We start from the raw sequence: 24,611 nt of genomic DNA on the forward strand, positions 1-24,611 counted from the left end.
AGATATATATATATATATTTTTAATATATTTTAGATGTCCACCAAAGTTTTTATAACATTTTCTGACCCTCAGACTGCTTTTGATTACAGAATTTATTTTTATTTTGCATCCTGGCCGTACAGCCCACAACACTTCCAGTTCACAAAGCACAAAACATTCCCAATCCCAGACGACCTGATAGAGACCATTGACTTTCATTTTTTTCTTGTTCACAACAGCTCCTTACATAAACAGTAAAACTCCGTATAAACTACAATAAATGTAGAGCACTGAAAAAATACCTGACTGATCCTGTTAAGGCTGGAACGGAAACACCTGGAGGACTACAGCTTAAATCTATTGTCTGAAACGTCAGCTTAGTATTCGAAGGAAGACAGAATCTGTCAGTAAACAGCAAATGCACTTTGCCAACATTTTCCCCCAAAAGCATTTTAATTTCGTGTTGCAGTACATGGTTATATTTAAAAATACGTATAAATAATTACAACAGGAACACTGGAAATAAAGTGTATCAGCATTGCATTTGCCTTTCCACTGTACAGAAAACACTAAAAACCATAAATAAAAAAATCGATCATTTAAGGAGAAATTTCACTAAAATTGCTTTTTGTCTCGTGTATAAAACGAGCTGTGGTTTCATACGCATTAATAAAAGAAGCTCGGCATGTTTACAGTCCCTTGAGGAAGGAGTATAACGGCAGACTGGTTAAAAGTCCTTCAGCACACTCGTCAGCAGCCTCATCTTCTCGTCCATCGTCCTCCTCCTCGACTCGGTCTCTTCCAGTAGCTGCCGCATCTCCTCCTCCACCTGGAGCACCTGGAGAAGCAGGTGAAGTGTGGACCTTCAGCAGCCTTATTAATCCCCACCCCTAACTAGTAAACTAACTGCTTATTCGAGGAACATAAGCTGCAGACACACCACCTTAACCTGCATTAACAGGGGAGTCCACTTCCCCGTATTAAAGGCGAAATGGCCGGTTGCCACGGTTACCCTCTGCCTTGCCAGCTCCACGTCTTTCTGCTTGTCGCCGGCGAGCTGCAGGAGTTCAGCCTGGTGGGACACCTGCAGCGCCTCCATCTGCCTGCGGAAGGCGTCGTCCATGCTGTGCAGCTTCTCCACCGCGGCCCTGGGCACGTAGGCACACGCGCACATGGTAAATTAAATAGCAGGAGGTGTAACGGCATGCCCCCCCCCCCCCCCCCCAGTCCCCGGGGGCCACCTTACCTGTGCTCCTGCTGGGCTCTCTCTTTCTCCTCCATGAGCACCTTCTCCTTGATGTCAAAGTTCTCCTTCATGCGTCTGACCTGTGACTCCAGCCGGGTCAGCAGCTCTGCCTTGTCCTGCCACTTCCTGTTCATGGTGCTGTTGGATGGGGGGGGGGGGTTTAATGGAAAAGGGGCGATCTGTGATCCAATGAGACAGAACATTCCGGACCAGAATCATATCACGCAACACACCATTCAGGTATCCCCTCTTTATCTCCTCCTCACCTGTGCTCCCTCTTCACCTCCTCCAGCTCGGCCTCCCTGTCCTCCAGCAGCAGCTCCAGCTCCTCCTTGCGGGAGCTGAGTTGATCCAGGTGCTCCTTCTGCTCTCTCAGCGGAGCCGTCTCCTCCTCTAGCCGCGCCTCGAACTGCCGCTGGGCCTGCAGGGTCTCCTCCCGGAGGCGCCGGGTCTGCTCATCGCGCTCCTGCAGGCCCTGGGGGCGCGAGCGAGAAGGAGAGTGATGGCTGGGAGCCGATTCCTCGCTCGACCGTGAGGACGGCCGGGGCTCCAGGACGTCATGCTCATAGGAGGTCATCTCGGCCGGGCTCTCGCTCGCACCTCCTTCAGCTTGCGGATGGTCTCCGTCTGGTCGTCCACAATCTTGGCTTTGATCCTGAGTGAGGTGCAGTCGCTCTCGCTCTGTTTCTTCAGACTCTGAAGCTCCGCGTTCAGCACCTCAATTCGGGCTTCAAAGCGACCCCGGTCCTGGGCCAGGGAGGCCCCTGCGGAAGCAGAACTGGACCGTCAGGCCGAGGCGGGCCGGCGACAAACCATGAGAGAGCCCGGCTCGCCATTCTGACCGGGCCTGAGAGATCGTGAGTCCAATCAGAATGATCCCCTTAAAGATAAAGTCATTTGATGACATGCTTTTCGGTTACCTAAGAATATGAATTATCATCAACAGTAATTAACTGCTGCAATTGCTCATATTTTTCATTATCACCACAAGTTATTGCCAGGCTCAAGTAAAAAAAAAAAATATATATTTATTAATTACTAAATTATTCATAAAAATATTTCTTCAAAATGCTTTATTAAAACACAAGCACAGCCTACAGCCAACATTTTTCATGTCACGCTGTAGATAGTGTGCAAAAAAAAATGGCCACCGGGTGGTGCTGCAGGGTAACAGACTCCCGGTCCTCCTCTATAGGTTAGGTCCTTCGAGCCTCGTCCAATAAGCCTCCCCGGCATCGTGCTGTGGCCCCGCCTACCCTGCTGTGCCAGCTCCTGGCCCCAGAGCTTGCGCTCGGCCCGCAGGCCCTCGATGACGGACTCCTGGGCGGCCAGCTGGGACAGCAGCTTGGACTTCTCCTGCTTCAGCAGCTCCACCTGGACGGCCTGGCGCTTGTCCTCCTCTGCCGTGGCCTCCAGGGACCGCAGGCGAGCCTGGAAGACAGGCTGTGATGAGGGCGGTACCAGGACGACCTGAGCGGCCGCCATTCAGAGAGACCGGAAGACCTCCCGTCCGGGCAGACAGCCATTTAAAGGGCGATAACGATTAGTCTGCCGAAAACCTCCGTCCACCACACTCCTGTCAGCCAGATGATAGAGCAAGACACCTACTTACACACTGATCTCATATAATATCTTCACATTCTTAAATTCAGAAACATTCTCCTACAAATAATGCACACGATTCTACCTTAATTCACAGTTTAAAAGGTTTTGGATCATGATTCTTAATTTAATCGGAAATGCACTTCGATAGAGTACGAGTGCATTTTTGCGGAGGATGGCACACAGACAGGGAACGGGAACATCTCCACACTCCTCACGCTGACAATGGCTGCTCTCTCCTGCCCACATTCCCCGGAGAGTGTGAATGGAGTCGGCGTGACCTTCTGCGCTTCCTTTGATGCGAAGGTCACTGCTGAAGGAAGGAACCTCACGATACAAAAGCATCTGCGTTTTGAAAAGCGATTACCCCCCCCCCACACACACACACACACAGACGGCGGCTCCTTTATGTGCCACACACACACAGCGCCACCTACCTTCAGCTCCGTGACAACCTCCCGCTTGGATCTCACCAGCTCGCCGATGCGTGCCTTCTGCTCCTTCACCATGCTAGTGAGCTCCTGCACCAGTGCTCCGGACTCACGCTCCCTCTGCTGACACCTGGACAGTTTGGCCCTGCATTCCACCAGCTCTGCCGCCTGGAGTTCCAGGGCCGTTTTCACCTGCAGGGGGCAGCACAGAGCAGAGTCACTCACAGACGAGGACTTTGCGGCATTTCAATGGTAGCCACCCCTTTCATAGAAATGAAGCAGGTGTGAGGGATTACTCAATGAGATTTGTGGTAGCTGGCGCCCCCTAGTGGTCGGCTCACCTCGGAAAAGCGACCAGCCTCGATGGTGAGCGCCGCGCGGAACTCGTCCTCCAGCTCGCCGTATCTCGCCTGTGCGCCGTTCACCTTCTCCCGCAGGTCAGCCAGCTGCTGGGCGTGGCCCCGCTCCACGGGGGCCACCGCACGCGAGACCGCCTCCTGGAACTCCGGGCCGCCCGGGATCAGCCGCGCCTCCAGCTCCTTCCTGGGAGAGACAGGTCCGAGGGCCCCGGTCACACGGGGCCCAGACGGGCTCCCCGGGTCCTGGGGCCACGCGGCAGGCGTACCTGTGCTCTTGCTCACGGGAGGTCAGCAGCTCATGCAGCTGCTGTAGCTTATCCTTGTGCTGCCGTGCAGACGCCCGTAGGATCTCCAGCTCCCTCTTCAGGGCAGACACCGTGTTCTCCAGCTCCTGGGTCCTCCTCGCCTGACCAGGCACAGGAGATCCCAGGTCTCACAAACGGCTCGACGCGGCGGGCTCCTCTACAGCGAGCCGGTGTTTGACTAAGCCAGTGTTTCACAACCCGGTCTTCAGGGACCCCTAGACAGCCCATGTATTCGCTCCCTTCCAGCTCCCTGACAGACAGTCCACAGTTTTGGGAGCAAAAACATGGACTGTCTGGGAGTCCCCCAGGACCGTTGGCAGTTACACGTACTTCATAAATATTAAGTGCTAGAATATATATATAATATTTATAAGTGCTAATGCTGCTAGCACTTTTGACCCAGCAGCACCTCATCAGCCCGCTGCTGGGCTCTCAGAGCTTCATCCCGGGCCGCGGTGTCCTGGAGGCTGCGCAGCGCCCCCTGCTGGCGGTCCTCCCGCCCATGGGCTTGGGCCAGCTCCTGCCGCAGCTCCTCCACCTGCTGCTGCAGCTCCACTCGTGCTGCACGCTCCTTCAGGAGGACCTCTTTCAGCCTACACCCACCCACACACAGTGTCAATCGCGAAAGAGCGCCCCCCCACAGACACACAAACAAAATCAGTACTGCATTCATTTCTCCCTACACAAGCACACACCCACTTTTGGCCACATCACCCTGATACTTGTACCCTTCCTTACTCTAACCCCAGTAGGAAGGTCAGCCATTTACACGCTTAACGGCGGCTTTCCAACCTAACATTCTGATCCTCAGCTACACCTTCTAGCCTCTGGCTACAGACAGACATAAAAAAACAAATCATACATAAAGAAGTCTGCAAGGGACAAAACTACAATCACTGCCAATTCACACCGCTTTATACGAAGGGGTCCCACATCTCTGGCTGACCACATCTCACAGATCTGAAGATGATCTCCTGTGCTGCCTCTCTCTCGGTTCAAAGATAGCGATGATCCTTTCATTTGGGAGAGAGCCAGGCAGCGTGGCCTCACCTTGATTAGCAAAAGCTGCTAAACAGTCACACGTAAAAAAACAAAAAAAGAAGATGTTTACCCGTGTTCGGAGCCACACGGCCCTCGGCAGGACACTAGACGGTACATACTGAGCACACCAATTAACATCTCCTTTCCGGAAAATGCCGGGGAATCTCCTTGGTTACCGGTAACTCGGTAACCCTGCACGTTTGAAACAGTTGGATGCAGGATTCAGGAAGTGCCGGGCTCGGTCATGTGACTGGCACGTGACGTCAGCCTCAGCAGCTGATTCGGCCACGGGGAGGGGGACCTGCCCGTCACTTTAAATACCAGCTGAGGGTTTCACGAGCGAGAGCACAAAGGTGACGCGGAGGCTAAGCCGCCTAATCACCAGCAGGGCGGCCTCACCGGTCGGATGTGTGCAGCGCCATGCTCTGGATGTCCCTCTCCTGGCCGGCCTTCCTCTCCAAGCTGCTCAGCTGCTCCGTCAGCTTCCGGACGGCCTGCTCTGCTTTCCAGCGCCTCTCCCGCTCCTGGTCACGCTCCTCCACCACCACCTGCAGACAGAGCGATCGCGGGCATCGCGAGAATGCCACCCCCCGCTCCGTAACGCGCACGGCACAGGTGCTGCGAACGCACGCACCCTTCACGGACTTACTGCACTCAGTGCTGCTGATGCATCCTTTGTACGCGGCATTAACACGGTAAACGGGCTCCGGCAGCACAGCCGGGCCCGGCAAACGGCACGACCGGGTTCAACAGCTCTCTAGGCCAGCGTGCGGCCTGTTCCGCAGTGGAGTGTAGGAATTCTACATAAATAACTTTATTTACATGTGAAAACCACTGGAAAATCCGCGCCTGTAGCTCCTTGAAACTGGTCTTTCAGAGCCCCCAGTTCTGCGTACATAATACTTCCAAAAGCCGGATTATGGCCCAGCGTGACGGCATTCCCAAGGCTCCATGAGGCGCCGAGGCAGCGGCGACCAGACCAGCGAGAGCCGAATGGGGAACGGAGGGCCGGCGGGAGACGACGCCTTGATCCCCGGCGCCTCACACCCACCCTGAAGCTCTCCTCCTCTCTCTCCTCTGGGAGACACTCTGCATCCTTCAGGCCCGCTCTCTCCGCCCTCCCCGTCTCCACGCGCTGGGAAGATGAGCAGGGGGGCGCCTTCTTTCCCGAGGAGGTTGCCGACTTGCTGTCTGAGACGGCACTTTCTGAAGTGCTAGGACAAAAAAAAAAAAACCAGTAGCAATATTTGCCGTACCAACTCTAAGCCAGTAATAGTACTGAAATCCTGTCTGTAACGTCACTGTCTGCCAAGTCTATTCCCAGGTATAAACCAGCATCCCGTACAGAATGTACCCCAGTGTGTACCCTGCGCTTCTGCAAATAGGCTCCAAGGACTCATATTAGGTAATCAGTATGATGGATGGATGGATGGATAATGGAATAAGTAGGCAAAATAAGAGCCAAGCAAAATGTACAGAACATGACGTTAATGACACTAGGTATGTTAGAACAGTCGGTACAGAATAAAGACGACCCATCCTCCCACGTCGGCACACCCAGGGTCACGAGTACAGAGCGGGCCGCGGACGAGCGGCAGCCTCATCTGAACTCGGGAGTGCCGCCGATCAATAAGCCATTCTGTCCTTTAATCCTGCATGAGTATTTCTTTTTTCTCCTCTCACCCACGTTTTTCTCCAAAGCCAAGAAGGAGAATGAGGGCCACCACACAGACACCAGTGGGGTACTTCATTAGCCACACCTAGCTAGTGCAGGGTAGGACCCCTGTTAATCTCCAGAACCGCTTCTAGGGTTGATGAATAGAAGCCAGTTTTACAAAAGACTGCAGTACCGAGCTGCTATTCCTGCACTTGGGGCCTCCTGTAAAAAATCCGGCCACTCCCCTTCGATCTGTCCGTATAACAAGCAGTTTTCAGCTTCAGAACTGCCACAGACTGGATGTTTTTTGGTCGTCACTCCACCCTCTGTAAACCCTACACACTGCAGTGTGTGAAAATCCCAGGAAGGCGGCTGTTTCTGAGACGCTGGAACCACCACCTCCAGTAACTGACAATCACGCCACATTCAAAATCACTTCTCAGCCATTGTAACCCTCAGCTGAACAGTAAGTGAGCCTCTTGACCCCGTCTGTGAGCTGTATGTATTCAGCCCATGATTGGCTGCCTGGAGGAGCAGGCTGCTTGCATGCAGGTGTCCTTCCTAAAGTGGCCACTGGGCGCAGACTATTCACGTCAGCTTTAAAAACATAAGAGAATTTACAAGCCAGTCAGTCAGTAATGCAGAGGAAACGGCTACAGGAAGTGGTGTCTGTCATACTGAAACCTTTTCACTAAATCCTATTTTTATAAAATGTTGTGTTGATTTAATGCAGAATTAAGCAAATTGATCTCACACACAAAAGGATTTCATGCTGCATCAGTCCTCCATTCCTCTCTAACACACACACACACACAGACACACACACAGACACACACACACACAGACACACACAGCGCACCTGTGTGACCTCTGTCCCTTCAGCTCCCCAGAGTTCTTCTTCCTGGGGGCCACTGGGCCCTTTCGCCCAGCGGGGACCCGGGACTTCTGCCCCCCCCCCTTGGGACAGCTCTCCTCCCTGTTATCGCACTCGCTGTCAGAGGTGTGGTCCGTGTCTCTGCGAGGTTTACAGACGAGGGTGGGGGTGGAGGTGGAGGTGCTGGGAGTCTGGGGGATGGGGCAGGGGGGGGGGGGGGGATCAGCACATCATCATATTTAAAAATAAAACCGGCAATAAGTAACGATTAATAAGTAAGATTTCCTAGAACTGCTCCGAGACACAACACACCTCCGGGAAAAGCTGGGAGACCTGCGGCCTGCAGATTCCGGGGCCCGTGCTCCTGGGGCCACAGGGTGTGCACTCCCTTACGCCGGTGGCCCCTAGAATGCCCATCCGCTGGCGGAGGCTGGTCAGTGTATCGTCGACGGATGGCGTCAGCTGCGGGGCATCCGCACCGGCCTGTGGGTCGGCGGAAGACGAGACGGAGCCAGAAGATCAGCGTACAGCCTCCACGCTGACTGTCCACGGCGCCAAGCAAAGACGGGATCAGGGTCCAAACAAACGGAGACGTTAAAAGGATCAGGTCAAGCTAATCGCATTAAGTCGCTTCGGGATTTACCAGATATTAAGTATGTGCTGTACACCGGTTCCCTTCTGCACTTTTAAATAACCTCATTAAAGCATAACCTTGTGAAAAATTTAGGATTAATTAAAATCCTATAAGTCCATTACTAATTTATTCTGTTTTGAGAAGTTTTACTCCTTCCCGATAATGTATTTGCATAAACGACTGTATCAGTTCACTGATCTTTCATGCACTACTGATAATTCCTGGCTGAGATACATTCAAATGTGCTCCATTTCAAAGCCTAAGGCCCTCCCCTTTGCATTCACTCAAACACGACGGGAGTTATGCAATTTGCAATCGACCAAATGCAGCTGGGGAAAGAGACGGCATGGGGCTGCAATCCTTTAGACCAGAACATCCTCCAGAAAAACAAACAAGGAGATGCTATTTGAATGACGTATATTCAGCTGAATCTGCCAGATTGAGACCATCTGCAGCTAAGGAATATCCTTGTTAACATCTGCGAAGAAGGACCGAAAGCATTAATGTTTCCCCAGCAGCGAGTGCGTTTCATGCTGCACCTGGTCCCGGCAATTCTACATTTACCCTCTCGTCGGCGATGCTGCTGTCTGACAGCAGGAACTCAGAAAAGTCCTCCATCCCTGGGATATCGACAGCACACTCTTCCAGACAGGGGGAGGGGTTACCCTGCCGGTCCACTGCATCCAGGGAAGACAGCTGCGGCAGGGACTGCAGGATTAGGTCTCTGTAGCCTTGGAGGGACCAACAGATGAGCAACGTTTTGTAAAGTAGGAGAGGAAGTGAGGACCATGTCCGCCTTCTATTCTATGATATCCTTTTTGAAAGAAACCGATCAGTAACAACACAGAATAATAAAATAGATGATAAAATAAAGGATAGAAACATCTAAACCAAAGAAGCTCAACTGAATTACCACCTACCCGGAACATCACAGACCGGATTCCCACTACCGTCGGCGCTGAAGGCCACGCTGCTTAGACTCGGCAATCCCAGCAGGCATTGCAGCACCTGGCTCATGCTGCTCACATGATTGCTTTGCAGGCGAAGGTGCTTCAGTTTGTATTGCGTCCCATGGAGGTGAAGTAAACCTGCACACATTAGAAAATGATCTTCCGGCGCTCTATATCTCTTTAAGCAGACACGCATGCCTGCCTAAGCACTACAGAATTTTTACCTATAAACAGCACCCCATAATGTTAAAAATCACACTGTAATACAAAAGCATCCACTTACCAGATAAGTCACCTATCTGATTATATGACAAGTCCAGCTTCACCAAGTTCACAAGCCCTTGGAGTCCTAGAGGAAAGAACTGTTAAAAATTCAAGAAAAAAAAAACCATAGGAGAGTCATGGAAAAAAAGAGAAGTCAGGACACTGGCCTTCGACCCTGGATATGACGTTGCAGGAGAGGTTGAGGCTCTGCAGGGAGGTTAAGGAGCACAGCCCCTGGATGCGGCTGATCTGGTTAGAGGACAGGTCCAACTGCCGTATATGCCAAGCAGAAGTCAGCCCCTCGATCTTAGAGATGCGGTTGCAGTGAAGGTTTAGAGATCTGACCTTCGAACTAAGCGGGATTTCCAATAAGCTACGGAGATAAAATGAAAGAAGCGGATACGTTGAAAAGTAATTTCACTTAAACTTCGCCTTACATGCAACCATACATTGACTTAGGGAAGCGAGAGTAATTGAGTTCCAGCGGTTACCTTCTTATGTTCTTGTCAATCAGACTAAGCTCCCCATCCGCCATCGTCCGCGAATTTTAAGGGCTGGTACAGTCGTGGCTTTGATAGCTTATAATGTCACCCAGGGAAAATTTAATTTGAAGCGTTTCGGTTGAGAAAGCACATAAGTTTATTTTTACAATACAGCCGAGCCACAGAATTACGTAACGACGCATCGTATTCGTCATTTAAATGGTACATTTATAAGGTACATTTATATGGTAATTTACTCTACATACTGTTATTAGGTGTAAGGTTTTGCAGTAACGCACCCACAACGTTATAACAACATTCAAAACAAAGTCATTGAAAAGAGCCGTATGCTAGCTAGCTAGGCTACCTACTACCAGCTGTCCATAGACATCCAAACGATTTTTATTTTTTCTTTTGCTATCTTTATAATACAAGAGACGTGAATTTAAAATCTAACAAGGAGTAAGCGCCGGTACCGGGTCTACAGGGAAGACAAGTATCGCGCCGTGAAGAACCGCTCAGCTCGGACACTCAAACCAGCCGCCATGACTGCTGGCTTCCGGTGACGTCACAGACCCGCCCACCAACTTCTGGTTATATGGACGCGGCTGTGCGTTACCAAGGATACCGGTAATACATACATACACACATACATATATATATATATATATATACACACACACACACACACACACACACACACACACACATACATATACACGGATAAGCCATAACATTAAAACCAAACAGCACTAATACTAATAAGTGAAGTGAATTATATTGTGTTTATCTTGTTATAAAGGCATCTGTTAAAGGTGCCATTATACATTAGGCAGTGATGTACATTGACAGTGAGTTCTTAAAGTTGGAAGCAGGAAAAATGTGCAAGTGTAAGGATCTGAGCAACTTTCACAAGAGCCAAACTGTGATGGTTAGACAACTGAGTCAGGTCATCTCCAAAATGGCAGGTCTTATCCGGTGTTCTCAGTATGTAGTGGTCAGTACCATGTATAAAGTGGTCCATTGAAGTCAACTGGTAAACCAACAACGAGGTCATGGGCGCCCAAGGCTCACTGATCCCACAAGAAAGCTGCTGTATCACATATTACTGAAAAGGTAAATGCTGGTTAGAAAGGGGTCAGATCACACAGTGCATCACAGTTTGCTGCGTATTGGGCTGCGTAGCTGCAAACCGGTCAGTGTCCATGCTGACCCCTGTCCGCCACCAAAAGGGCTTTAAGTAGGCATGTGAGCATCAGAACTGGACCATGGAGCGATGGAAGAAGGTGGCCTGGTCTGATGAGTCATGTTTTCTGTTACATCATGCTAATGGTCTGGTATATGAGCATAATTTACCTGGGGAAGAGATGGCACTAGGATGAAGTATGGCAGGGTTCTCCAATTCCGGTCTTTGCCGGTTTCCCAACTCAACACACCATAATCAGCTAAGTACCAGGTTTAGTAAGTGTGGTTGAACAGAGAAATCTGTAAACTGTGTTGAATTCTGGCCTTCCAGGACCGGAATTGGGGAACTCCGCACTACGGGATGAAAGCAAGCCAGTGGAAGTAGTGAAATGCTTTGCGTAATGTTCTGCTTGGAATCTTGGGGTCCTGGCGTTTTTGTGGCTGTAACTTTGACATGTACCACCTACCTAAACATTGTTGCAGACCAAGTACACCCCTTCATGGCAATGGTATTCTGCAATGGCCATGGTCACAATCAGCAGGATAATGCGCCCTGCCACACTGCAAATACTCTTCAGGAATGGTTCAGTAACATGAAAAAGAGTTCAAGGTGTTGACTTGGCCTCCAACTTCCTGAGATTGCAATCCAATCAAGCATCTCTGGGACGTGCTGGACAAATAAGCCCATGGAGTCCCCACATCGCAGCTTACAGGACTTGAAGGATCTGCTGTTAACATCTTGGTGCCAGATGCCACAGGACACCTTCAGAGGTCTTGTGGAGTCCATGCCTTTATGGGTAAGACTGTTTTGGTGGCAGTAGGGTCACTTCCAGAACATTAGTCTAAATACTAGAACTCGTGGCCATAAGTGGAAATTAGCGGGAGAACATTTTAAAACAAATTTGAGGAAGCACTTCTTTACACAGCGTGTAGTTAGAGTATGGAATAGTCTTCCTGCTAGTGTAGTGGAAGCTAAAACCCTGGGTTCCTTTAAATCAGAGCTAGATAAGATTTTAACAACTCTGAGCTATTAGTTAAGTTCTCCCCAAACGAGCTTGATGGGCCGAATGGCCTCCTCTCGTTTGTAAATTTCTTATGTTCTTATGTTCTTATTAGGCAGGTGGTTTTAATATATTGGCTGATCGGTATGTGTACATACACTATATAGACAAAAGTATTGGGACACACCGTTTAATCATTGAATTCAGGTGTTTCATTCATTACCAAAGGTGTATAAAATCAAGCACCTGGCAATGCAGTCAGGTTTATTTGTGAAAGAATGGGTCACTCTGAAGAGCTCAGTGAATTCAAGTGTGGTGCTGTCATAGGATGCCACCTTTGCAATAAATCAGTTCATGAAATGTCTTCCCTGCTAGATATTCCACAGTCAACTGTAAGTGGTATCATTGCAAGGTGGAAGCGTTTAGGAACAACAGAAATTCAGCCACAAAGTGGGAAACCACATAAAGTAACAGAGTGGGGTCGCCGAGTGCTGAGGTGCATGGTGCGTAAAAGTCACCAACACTCTGGATGATTCAGTAATTGCAGAGTTCCAAACTTCCTCTGGCATTAACTCCACCAGAAAAACTGCACTGTTGAGCTTTATTTAAGGAATGGGTTTCCATAGCTGAACACCTACATGTAAGCCTCACATCACAATGCCAAGCGTCGGATGGCGTGGTGTAAAGTACGCCGCCACTGGACTCTGGAGCAGTAGAAACATGTTTGTAGAGCAGTGTTTCTCAGAGCAGTCCTCGGGGACACCCCCCCCCCCCCAGCCCTTGGAGACGCCCAGGGAATTCAGAGCAAAAACGTGGAATGCCTGGGGATGTCTCAGGACTGATTTGAGAAACACTGCTGTAGAGTGATGTAGTCTGATGGACGAGTCTGGGTTTGGCAGATGCCAGGAGAACATTACCTGCCTGACTGCCTTCTGCCAACTGTATAGGTTTGGTGGAGGAGAGATAATGGAATGCGGTTGTTTTTCAGGGGTCGGGTTAGCCCCCTTAGTTCCAGTGAAGGAAACTTTTAATTCTTTAGCATATCAAGACATTATGGACAATTTTATGCTTAAAACTTTGTGGGAGCAGTTTGGGGAAGGCTCTTTTCTGTTCCAGCATGATTGTGCCCTAGTGTACAAACCAAGGTCCATATAGACATGGTTGGGTGATTTTGGTGTAAAAGAACTTGACCGGTCCCCACAGACCCCTGACCTCAACCTCATCAAACATCTTTGGGATGAACTTAGAATAGATATCGAGAGCCAGGACTTCACATCCAACATCAGTGCCTGAGCTCACAAATACTCTTACGGATGAATGAGCAAATATTTCCACAGAAACACTCCAATATCTTGTGGGAAGCCTTCCCAGAAGACTGGCAGCTGTTATAGCTGCAGAGGGGGGACCAACACCGGATTGATGCCTATGGATTTAGAATGGGACGTCATAAAAGTTCCTGTAGGTGTGACGGCCAGATGTCCCAACATTTTGTCCAGATAGCGTATATAATGCAGTAATACTGAAAACACAGTAGAAAAAGAAACAAAACAAATGTTTTTTGTTACATTTACTGTTACAGTACATTTTTTCCATGGCTATATACAATTCTCCTTGTCCTATTTCATTTTAATTTTACTTTTCGGTAACGTGTGCAGCTTGGCACACTGTGTAAGAAATTAACCAGTCAGGAAGGATACTAGTTAACCAACAGGAGTGGAGAGGTTACTTGTGTCACCGGATGACAGACTAAAAGGTATTTAACTTGTCTGACGGATCGGCGATCACATAAATTATGTTTGATCCTTTAAAACAAGTTTGCAAAGGCCATTCATTAAAAAATTCTCAGCACAATTATGTTCTTCATATTTGCTCGTCATTGTGATAGTAATTTAAATCTACGATACACAATCAGGATTTATATTTGCCACATGGCATAAAATATTGGCTATACTAGAACAGCTGCATGATTGGTTTTGCAATCTTGGCTTTCAGACAAAATCGATTTAGCCAATTACCTCCAGTGCAGCCACTGGCCCTCATTAACCTTAGAACATTATATTCTGGTGCTGATTAATTGGGCAAATTAGCTCCGCCATCTGTTGCCGCTACACTGCCTTTCTGTAGTCCTGTTCTGGGGACGGACTTTCTACACCTCTGCTAAACACTGTCAGCTGTCGTTAATGACAGCTGTACAAGGTCAGTAATAGAGATTGAATGTAACGATATCACCCAACCCGCTTCTGCCCGCAATTTCTCATCTAACAAAGACTTAAATCACTATGGAATAAGAAGACGTTCTCTTACATACATTGATAAAATGCATATTTCCCTGTAATATATAAATTAAATTGAAACACTACATGGAGTATAAATGTCATGTCCACACCAAGTCATCTGTTTTACTCTGGTTTAACAAAGACAAATCGGTCCACGTTGGTGTAACTACAACACTGAAAGAGGATTCATGCTAGCCAAGATTGAGAGTAATTTGTTCGTATTATGAAGCTTGTTCATTACGCTGTTTGTTCTCCATGTACACATGCTGTGATTCACATTGCAGTCCCCATCACAATTATAACTGTGGGATATTAAAGATGCATTAAGTCTGTAAGCATTTTTTTTTAATGTGGAGAATCGCGGAACTCAGCTTTCCTCTGCCCGACTCCACGATACTTCTACGGCACTTGGTCTAATGGGGTTCATTTATTGCTGTGGATCAGTGTTTCTCAAACCCCAGATAGTCCACATTTTAGCTCCCTCCCAGCCCTTAAGCACACATGAACCAAACAATCCAGACCACTGAATACCTGGTACAACAGAAATGTGGGCTGTCTGGGGTCCCCCGAGGACTCCGGGCTGAAAATCACTGCTGTAGAATATCGTGGCTCATAACACATTGCACAAAGACATATTATTTAGATTTAAAAACGTTTTTTTTGACCGACCCAGTTTTGGTTCTAAGCCTGCCAGTCTGCATTTCCACGTTTGTCCTCAAATGTTTGATCCATCTATCCATCCATTGTCCAACCCGCTTATCCTACTGGGTCGCGGGGGGTCCGGAGCCTATCCCGGAAGCAATGGGCACGAGGCAGGGAATAACCCTGGATGGGGGGCCAGCCCATAGCAGGGCACACTCACACACCATTCACTCACACATCTTGCAGTTGGTCTTTGGTCGCTCTAATAGAATCTATCACATTCTTGTATTTGTAAAGAGAAAAAATTTTTTGGACATGATGGTATATAATAAGAAAGGCCAGAATATGCATTATGACAATTTATTTCATCCTATTTCCTATGTAACTGAATCAATAACCATACAACAAATGTAAATAAAAATGCATTATAGCAACAATTAACAACATGCTTATCATAAAAATAGCTTTACAAAATGTTTACATTTCTGTACAAGTGTATTTCGGAAAAATGCTGGAAATGTATTACTGGTTTTAAATCCCTTTGTCATGAATTATTTGCTGAATGGTATCTGAATATGTTTCTGTATTTCTATAAGCATTGGCAAAAAAAATCTGCATAAATAAATGAAAATATACATTAAAACTTGTATTGTACTATATGTATTACTGTTAAAAAACATACATCATTACCATAGCTGACACATACATATGTTTGAAATATTCACTCTGTTTATACATTATCTTTTAACCATGAATTTTGCTCCAGAGCAGTGTTTCCCCAACCAGTCCACATTTTTGCTCCCTCCCAGCTCCCTGCCAGACAGTCCACATTTTTGCTTCCTTCCAGCTCCCTGCCAGACAGTCCACATTTTTGCTCCCTCCCAGCTCCCTGCCAGACAGTCCACATTTTTGCTCCCTCCCAGCTCCCTGTCAGACAGTCCACATTTTTGCTTCCTTCCAGGAACTGGAAGGGAGCAAAAATGTGGACTGACTAGGGGTCCTTGAGGACTGGACTGGGAAATACTGCTCTATAGCGTAATACCAAACAGGAATGTTCTGGGGTAGATCCACCAGCACACTTGTGTCCAAAGGTACAAGGTTTCGCTATATAAAAATAAAGAACCAAAAGTATCATTCTCAGCCTTCACAAATACATTTGTGGGGCTCTTTAAAGAAAACTAGGCTAATGGGGCAGTTATTATCGACGTGAAACAAAGGAAATGAATCGAGTTGTCGTTAATGGTGAAAGATGTGTGCTGGTCTCATCTCGCAGTCAAACACACAATTCAGGCTGGTCTATAGCAGTGCTTCCCAACGAGGTTCTTGGGGTCCCATGTTTCTGCTTCTTCCCAGCTCCCAAAATCTGGGTTTGATAATCACTGGTAAGTTTTCACTGAAGCATTACATTTTACTCATTTAGCCCCCAAAAAGCAGGGTTTGTCAGTCCCTGGAGCAATTGGGGTTAAAGGGGGGCAGCAGGGAAGTCACTCTGCTGGACTTGGCATTTGAACTGGCAGCCTTATGATTACAGACAGAATCCAAACCTGTTGAACCACAAACTGCCCCCATTGGAGCAATGGAGTAATCATGGTTATAGAGGGTGTCAATGTGGCCAGATGATTGGTGGTAAACGACTGGGGGCGGGGCTTATCTCTAATCATCTCCTCACAGCTGGCAGTGGTGATGTCTCTGAGAATGTGTGTTTGTTATATGGTCAACCAAAGGATTTAATAAAGATATAAAGAATGTTGAGATGTTAAGAGCCACACATAACTCACGGAGCACAGAGAAAATCCCGGTCTAAATTTGTGTTCTCATCAATAATACTTTTGTCCTTTCTGTAGGTGGATAAACAGAGATTAATGATAACTACAATGCTTTCATTTTCTCTCACACATGCACGTCAAGGACGGCAAACATGCATCAATTTTGTTTTGTAACCTTTTTGCAGACCTGGCCCTTTGAATATGTTTAAATTAATGAGTCAATGCAGCGACTTCATTTTTTATTTGTCGCAGTTTTACTGCATCCAATCAGGAACGAGCAATGCTGGTGAATGTCACAGCGACGCCGTGCATCCGTCACTTTCGCCATCTCCCCCGCTTCGCCTCGGCTTCTGATCAGCGTTGGACTTCCAGACTGCATTTATTTATTTTTACTTTCACATTTGTATAATACATACCATTTTATTGAGGTGGCAAATCATGTACAAACAATGACAATGTACGTCACCATAAAATGGAATTAACAACAGCAAAATATAGACTTCAGATGGCTTTGTGAATTTTCAAAATAACGGAAAGTAATTAAACTCCACATTCCGATTTTCTTCCAAAAATATTCGCAGAACCAATGTTGACAGGCAAATTCCAGAAGCTTCTTCAGACTGAAACACTAACATAGATGAACACTATTACTGAACACAGCACCAGTTGCTCACGACACCTGATTACACCAAGTTCTTTCTGGAAGTTGGATGTGCAGTCCGGTATGGGGCTGTCGACGCAGGGGGGGGGCAGTGAACGGGTAGTTCTGTTTTTGTCCTGTTCCTCGGACATCGTGGAGTCGTTCTGCAATAAGTCCTGTCATATCCTTCTCCAACAGCCAGTGCTGACCCTCAGTTAACAAGTCCTGTAAATAAGACAGTGGAGTAATGGGGGGGGACATGATCCAGGTAATATTCCCTACAGGTCTGGATGCTGTCCAACCAAATAGTCATTTCAATATTAGGTCAAATACTGTACAAGAACTCGTGGCCATAGGTGGAAATTAGCGGGAGAACATTTTAAACTGAATTTGAGAAAGCACTTCTGTACACAGCGTGTAGTTAGAGTATGGAATAGTCTTCCTGTTAGTGTAGTGCAAGCTTAAAACCCTGAGTTCTTTTAAATCAGAGCTAGATAAGATTTTAACAACTTTATGGTGCTTATCCAATGGTTTGTGACTGATTGAGGAAGCCAGCTGATTCACTGATTTAATGTTCATTCTGGAACAGAACAGCAATTTCAATATCTTACATCCATCCATCCTCTGTACTACCATTCCAGTACAGACTTGTGGTAGATGCCATGATGCCGTCGTATATTTGCAAACACAGTAATGAAATGGTAGAACATGTGACTCTTAGGTAGGACTTTACAGACAGCCCTACAAGTCGGTATAGAGTAAAACTCCTCTGCCTTCAATCCAAACGGCCTGAGTGATCAGCGCTCGCTGACAGCTTCAAAGCACCGTCTTTAGCTTCATAAATAATTTGAGAGCAGCCCCATACAGGCCTGCGGTCAAACCTCCCGCTTGTCTAGCCTTAGCTATGGGACGCTGAGCTAGGGTCGGCTCAGCCAGTGGCCACGGCAACCAGACCGCCATCTGCAATTCAATTAGCGTCACGCGGCGTGCGTGGCTTAGTCAGGGGTTCCGAGAGTCAGCCGCCATCACCGAGGTTCAGCTCAGCTCCAGCTGGCCAAAACCTGCAGCTTACGGGACCAGGATCCCAAAACCGGCCAAACCCTGCAGCTTACGGGACCAGGATCCAAAAACGCTGAGGGACTGCACGTGCTGGACTGTATGTATGTGAAAACCGATCCCATCCTTCACCACTGAGAATCAGCCTGTCTCATCTGCATTTATTTCAGTAAATCCAAAAGTCATTTTCAAGAACTAATGGAAGAGGTTATTCTCTAGGTATTAATGGGATTCCAGGTCCCTATGCACCAGAAATTGGCCAGTTTAATGGCATGTTATGGTGACTTTTGTAAGTGTTATATATCTCTTTTGTCTTTTGTCTTTAACATGTCGCCCACAGTAAACCAAAAGCTAAACTTCCCTCTACCAATTATTTATACTAATTTGGATAATGGTCTCGGTGTGGTAATTATATTAGTCTATCACAAGGAAATAATTTCAGAGGAATAATTAAGGAATCTTACATTCTCACATGTTTAAATAAGAATCTTCCAGTCACGTTTCACCTGCTTCGTGGGACCACCTTAATGGTACGATTATTCTGCAGCTTTCCAGTAGGAACAATCGCTTCTGAAGTACGACTCCGTATTACCACCATAACCAGACACATACGGCGAAAAAAAACAAAAAAAGTCTGGTGTTCAAAAGGCCAAGTTGCCGGAATTAAAAGGAAAAACAGATCGATGTAGCCGAAAACTGGCTTATTAAAAAGCAGCACGCTGGCAGCGACTGACCCCTGATCCACAGCAGGGAAATATCTAAGGGGAATGTAGCTCTCGCTTTTTCTATATGATAAACACATACAAGCGACCGAACGAATCAAAAAGAGCCAGTGACATTTAACAGCTTATCAGCGAGCGAGCTGCCTCCCCCCTTGACGGGGGCACTTTCGGGCGCTCAGAATAATCCCCGTGTTGTCATCAGCGGCACAGTGCGGCGGGAATCTCAGCAAAGACCCACCCTTCGCTAGAATGAGAGCGAAGTAATAGATTTTTCTTCTCGGTCAAGGAGAAGTGAAAATCAAAACGATTACTGCCAATCGGGGAAGGACAGGCCATCAGTCAGCAGGAGCTGTACGTTCCTTTTTACTTCAGATGAAAAGGCATTAAATCACAGCTGTTATAGCACCTCTGTCTGTCGTGGAATCAGGTGACCTCGTATATACTGGCACGGCAAAAACAACCTGAATATTCTTAATTAGACAAACATCCGCTGCAGGTCAATTCGGTATGTGTCAGTATGTCAAGTTTACGCCGTCAGATTGTCAGTGTTTAAAATTCCTTTTATTTTCATATTCATATTCAATTTACAGTTTTTCTTGCACTCAGATTTCATCTCAGTGTATGACGCACAGATAACAATAAGGAGACTCAATACCACGGGTCACTGTCACTCAAAGCCTGACATTTAGAGAACCCTTACCTCAGTTGTCGATGTCTGACGCGTGGTTCTCTATCTGAAACACAAGTAAAAACACTCCAGACTTTACCAAAGTGCTCAGAGTCAGGGAAGCCTGCAGAAATCCTTTTAACAGTATATAATACCCAGTTTTTGTATTATTCTGAGTGTATGATGATGTAATCTATCACAACACACCCATGTAAAGCACCTTGGGCCCACTCTGCTGTGAAAGGAACTGTATAAATATACTGTAAACTGAATCCAATGCTTTCTGCACTCTCGCACCAGCCCTTTGTCAACGGTTCTGTGCCCGTCTTATCACCATATCGCTGCCGCCTTCGTCCTCGAAGTCATCCTCGCCACCGTCCGTGACCTCCCCTGCTGCTGCTTCAGCGGCCTCTTCGCCCGAGTTGTCCGCCGTCTCCGAGACCGACTCCTCCTGCAGAGACTCGTAGCTGTCCTTGTACTTCCTCTGAGCCTCTAAACGGAGGGATAAGGAAGTCGCCCCACGAGGGGCGGGGTCACAGGGCTGTAGTTATTGGCTCAGCACTGTTTTGGGATGTTTCTGCCTTCTCTGATTGGTCATGATGAATCGTCCCGCAAATGGGCCGCTGCGCGATTACAAGGAACTTTCCCAGTAACGCCTGACAGGCCACTGACCGGCCAATGGGGCACGTTATCTGTGAAGTACACTCTGATCCCCAAAGCTGAGCTGTCTCATGATAAGAGTCTAGACTATATATGACTGACTCATATTCTGCCAGTCTGGAGTGGCCAATCTCCTCCTCTGTTAATGGCCTCCCCCCCGAAATCAGATGCCTCTTTCTTTGACAAACGCCTTTGACTGTTATTGAAATTCTGCCGACAGTACGAATGATAACTCCTGCCTTAATTCCCTCTTTTACTGGTCCCCAACTCTCCCAGCCCTGACAGACACGTTCGGGTGTCCAGTGACTGAGCACCGTGGACCTCTATCTCCAACGCTGTCAGAAAGAGCAATGGTAGTGTGTGCACTCCCTTACCGCACTCCACTCTCTGCTGCTTCTCGATCTTATCCAGCCGGCTGAGCAGGGAGTCGATCTTGGTCTTGATCTGCGTCATCTCCCGCTTGATCGTCTGCAGCTGGCCCGTCTTCACTGCAGACAGACAGCAAATGGTTAGATGCTCAGAGGAGATTTTAGGGTTAAGTGGTTGATACGAAAAACTGAACTAATAAAGACACAGATCAGTGCCCAGGTCCCTGGGCCACCATTTTTCTAAGCTTTCTGCATCACATGACCCACATGTGCGGACAGTCACGTGACCCACATGTGCGGACAGTCACGTGACCCACATGTGCGGACAGTCACGTGACCCACATGTGCGGACAGCATGGATCCTCAACTGCTCTAATTTAGAGGTTCCCAACCTTTCAAAGTACGGGGGACCGATCAGCATTTTCGTAACATAACATTTCCGAACAGACAGAAACGTGAGGGGTCATAAAACATGAAAATGTACAGTTTATTTTTGGAAATTAACCAACCCCTTCGCAAAACCCCACTGCTATACTGGCCGTGGACCAGAAACAGGGATTGAGAACCTCTACTCTGATTAATTAATAATCCTGCCATTAATTCAATAAAAGCAGGTAACAGAACCGTGAGCTTTGGTTTATTACACACTGACTTTTATTATTGCATTCATTTTTCTGATCATTATCTTGTTAAATAACGATAATGCTTCTTTATTTCAGGATATATTTCAGGATGACACCTGACATGACAGCTGATGACACCCGCGAGGTGACGCACGCGTGTCACATGTAATGTCACAGCGGCGGAATAGTGTGATCAGTCCGGCTGCCTAAACTCCAGGGAGCCTTTGAGGATGAAGCAGACGTTCAAGATGAACCAGGCGCTGAAGGCATGAAAGAGACTCCCTAATTTGGCTCCTATGGAGAATCCGTCTTCAGCACATCCTGGACGGGAGGGAACCGCGACAGCGCCGGTCCATCCTAATTTGGGATTAAACTGAGCAGATTCTCATCTTCATAAGTAAAACTCCGAAGGTGAATTCCCCCCTAAATTAATTTGCATCATTATATCACCCTCTACCTCTATATCATCGCTCTCTGATGAAAACTTTTTGAAGATTGTGACTTTTTACTATAGATGGAATACGCCCTCTGTCTACTGATAGCATTTGACACCTAAGTGACCAATGAAAAGATGTTTTATAAAGTCATCTATCTAACTACCATTTACGTTTGTGGTTATTAACATTTATATTCATGAGGGTTGTTTGTATGGATTACTTTATATTGCTAATTCTAACAACGTAATGTTGATAGCTAGATAGCTAGCTAACTATTATCATTGCTAATTGTGAATATAAAGTGAGAATTGTTTGTATCTTGTTGACAGTGACATATCTCCCTCCCTGGTAACAATCCACAAAGGTCCATTTAACACAGTATACTGGTCACTTATGGCTGCGTCAAGGTAGGGTACTAAGGGTGTCTCATTGTGTTGTTTTGGGTTTTTTTGTATAGTAGCTTCTGTGAAAATGCATTTTTTTTCACTCTCCTGAAATAATGGAGTTTTGGAGATACAGGTTTTTCATTGGACAGTGATGATATACGTCCTTCAAAAATAATTAAAAAAAAACAAGCAAAATAGTACTAAGCTACACTTTTGCGATGTAATCGGTAAAAACTTAAGGGAGCGACTGTATGTTGTTTGGCCAGTAATTTGAAAAGGTCATTGACCCCTACAGACCAGAAAAAGGAAAAATTCACAGCTCTACAATGTGGCAGCGATAATTAAACACAGGGCCACAGGTGCAGTGGACATCCCGCCAGGTAGAGGGCGCCGTCACACTCCCCCCTATTGGAACAGATGGCTTGAGAAATCCACGGGTGACAGCTGGTGATCTCCAAAGAAGAACCTCCACCCTGCGAACCAGGGTGCTGTCAGAATGGCTACTAGAGAAGCATTCTGAGAACAATCCAGAGACAGGTGACAAACTGTTCATGACTGAAACTGTCTTACTGTCTAATGAGGCTAAAGAGAGAGTCTGGTCGATGTGCACTTACAGATTATGGATGGATGGAATTATAGTCAAACTTTTAAATATTTCCTGAAAATGGACCCAAAAAGTAACAGACATCTTATTATGGTATATACACCCCAGACTGAAGTAGAAACTCTACTTCAGGATCATCATAACCTTTAGACCCGAATCTAACATACCATTTATGATCTCACTGTTTCTAGTATAACAGTGTTATTTGAAAAAGATAGATAGCATAAATTTACGAGACAAGACATGTAATAACAAACATTATCCATCCATTTGTCCATCCATCCATCCATCCATCCATTTTCTGAAACTGCTTGCCCTGTTTAGGGTCATAGGGGGCCGGAGCCTATCTTGGAGGCTATGGGCACAAGGCAGGGAACAACCAAGGATGGGCCGCAAACCCATCGCAGGGCACAAGGCAGGGAACAACCAAGGATGGGGCGCGAACCCATCGCAGGGCACAAGGCAGGGAACAACCAAGGATGGGGCGCGAACCCATCGCAGGGCACAAGGCAGGGAACAACCAAGGATGGGGCGCGAACCCATCGCAGGGCACAAGGCAGGGAACAACCAAGGATGGGGCGTGAACCCATCGCAGGGCACAAGGCAGGGAACAACCAAGGATGGGGCGTGAACCCATCGCAGGGCACAAGGCAGGGAACAACCAAGGATGGGCCGCGAACCCATCGCAGGGCACCTAACAAACATTAATGATTAAATAGTTAGAAATATCCATGGTGTGCAAAAGGCAGCACAAGCATTACAGAATAGATAAGTATTTACATATGTACACGTGTGGGTTGTTGCAGTGGGAAATATATCCTGTTCATTTGGAATGATCACCACTGCTGTCTATTTCAAGGTTGAGAATGAAGTTGGATGTGGAGGTTCTTGCTCCTTCAGATGACAACCGGAACTTTCTGTAGCATTTTAGCCTCTCGCTTAGTGAAAGATAAACAAATACAGTCTGGTAATGCTCGCTATTCGCCTGTATTCCGGTGACTGTCAGATATTTTTCATCTAAAATTATCATGGAAGAGGCGGTGACTAAATCCTCACGGAAGATTTAATTAAACACTGATTCACACGTCCAGAAACAAAACATGCTTACTGGCGGCAAAAACATAAGTATTGAACATACAAATCATGCCAAAAAAAAATCACAGATAAAACTCACCAAATAAATATTAAATATAATCTTTCAAAAGAGGACGATGTAATAACAGGGAGAAAGAGCAGGATGCGAGCGGACTGGGAAGGAAAAGAAATGTTTGATTCATTCCGTAAAATAAATATCCCGTATTTTTTCTCGGATAAAACCGCGTCTTAGGGATGCCGGGGTCCTGCCGTATCGCGCTGCCTGTGCTGCCCCCCCCGTCACGGTTCTGGGGAGCCGCTGGCAAAGCAAACGCTTCTTACTGTCTGTGAAATCACCCGATGGACCACGATCCCCCCGGGGATGAGCATGTACCCCCTCCCCAGGGCCGGATCTACCTTTTCAGCATCCCCAGGCAAAGCTTTACTAGGGAGGCCCCCCCCACCAAGAAACCTGATGACCATTTCACTGCTTCTGCAACGCAGGTGATTCAGAGGCCGCAGGCAACTGCCTATTTTGCTGATAGCTAGACCCAACCCTAACCCTAACCCGATAAACCCTTTATGGATGGATGGATGGATGGATATATTATACATGAACACAAATGTATACATTCTGTAAACAACTCCTGTGCAGCCAGGGAGTTTTTAATCTTCATAA

General features: G+C 47.1%; 2 protein-coding genes across 9 annotated transcripts in view; both read right to left on the reverse strand.

Annotated features, from left to right (window-relative positions):
- Positions 1-5: 5 nt before the first annotated feature.
- On the reverse strand, positions 6-10,426 carry lrrcc1 (leucine rich repeat and coiled-coil centrosomal protein 1). 3 transcript variants are annotated; one of them, XM_023816178.2, is made up of 20 exons: positions 10,302-10,426; positions 9,835-9,921; positions 9,511-9,716; positions 9,363-9,428; positions 9,050-9,217; positions 8,694-8,860; positions 7,808-7,978; positions 7,481-7,686; positions 6,016-6,178; positions 5,364-5,512; positions 4,333-4,516; positions 3,885-4,024; positions 3,601-3,802; positions 3,047-3,451; positions 2,483-2,657; positions 1,827-1,990; positions 1,493-1,701; positions 1,227-1,364; positions 993-1,128; positions 6-818 (listed from the first exon to the last, which is right to left on the reverse strand). In XM_023816178.2, exons 2-20 carry the CDS (start codon positions 9,876-9,878, stop codon positions 708-710), a joined length of 3,204 nt encoding a protein of 1,067 aa, XP_023671946.1. In that variant the 5' UTR covers positions 9,879-9,921; positions 10,302-10,426; the 3' UTR covers positions 6-707. The 3 variants fall into 3 exon arrangements, with proteins under 3 accessions (XP_023671946.1, XP_023671947.1, XP_023671945.1); XM_023816179.2 differs by having other exon boundaries at positions 3,266-3,451; positions 9,835-10,383; XM_023816177.2 differs by having other exon boundaries at positions 9,835-10,383.
- Positions 10,427-17,069: 6,643 nt separating this feature from the next.
- Positions 17,070-24,611, reverse strand: part of ralyl (RALY RNA binding protein like) — a 55,614-nt gene continuing 48,072 nt past the window's right edge. For all 6 annotated transcript variants that reach the window (XM_023816140.2, XM_023816141.2, XM_072711257.1 and 3 more), the window contains 4 exons: positions 20,815-20,928; positions 20,115-20,272; positions 19,814-19,847; positions 17,070-17,560 (listed from right to left, as the gene is read on the reverse strand). In XM_023816140.2, coding sequence (XP_023671908.2) covers positions 19,815-19,847; positions 20,115-20,272; positions 20,815-20,928 — 305 coding nt within the window. In that variant the 3' untranslated portion in view covers positions 17,070-17,560; position 19,814. The remainder of the gene's footprint in view (positions 17,561-19,813; positions 19,848-20,114; positions 20,273-20,814; positions 20,929-24,611) is intronic.

The sequence above is a fragment of the Paramormyrops kingsleyae genome, chromosome 4 (assembly GCF_048594095.1).
Source record: "Paramormyrops kingsleyae isolate MSU_618 chromosome 4, PKINGS_0.4, whole genome shotgun sequence".
Taxonomy (NCBI): domain Eukaryota; kingdom Metazoa; phylum Chordata; class Actinopteri; order Osteoglossiformes; family Mormyridae; genus Paramormyrops; species Paramormyrops kingsleyae.

Excerpts from the sequence above, each read along its gene's own strand:
- lrrcc1 (XM_023816178.2), bottom strand. The coding sequence starts at position 9,878 with ATGGCGGATGGGGAGCTTAGTCTGATTGACAAGAACATAAGAAG. Across the intron at positions 5,513-6,015 it reads GAGAGGAGGAGAGCTTCAGG|GTGGTGGTGGAGGAGCGTGA; the intron begins GTGGGTGTGAGG and ends CTCTGTCTGCAG. Across the intron at positions 819-992 it reads TGGAGCTGGCAAGGCAGAGG|GTGCTCCAGGTGGAGGAGGA; the intron begins GTAACCGTGGCA and ends CTGCTTCTCCAG.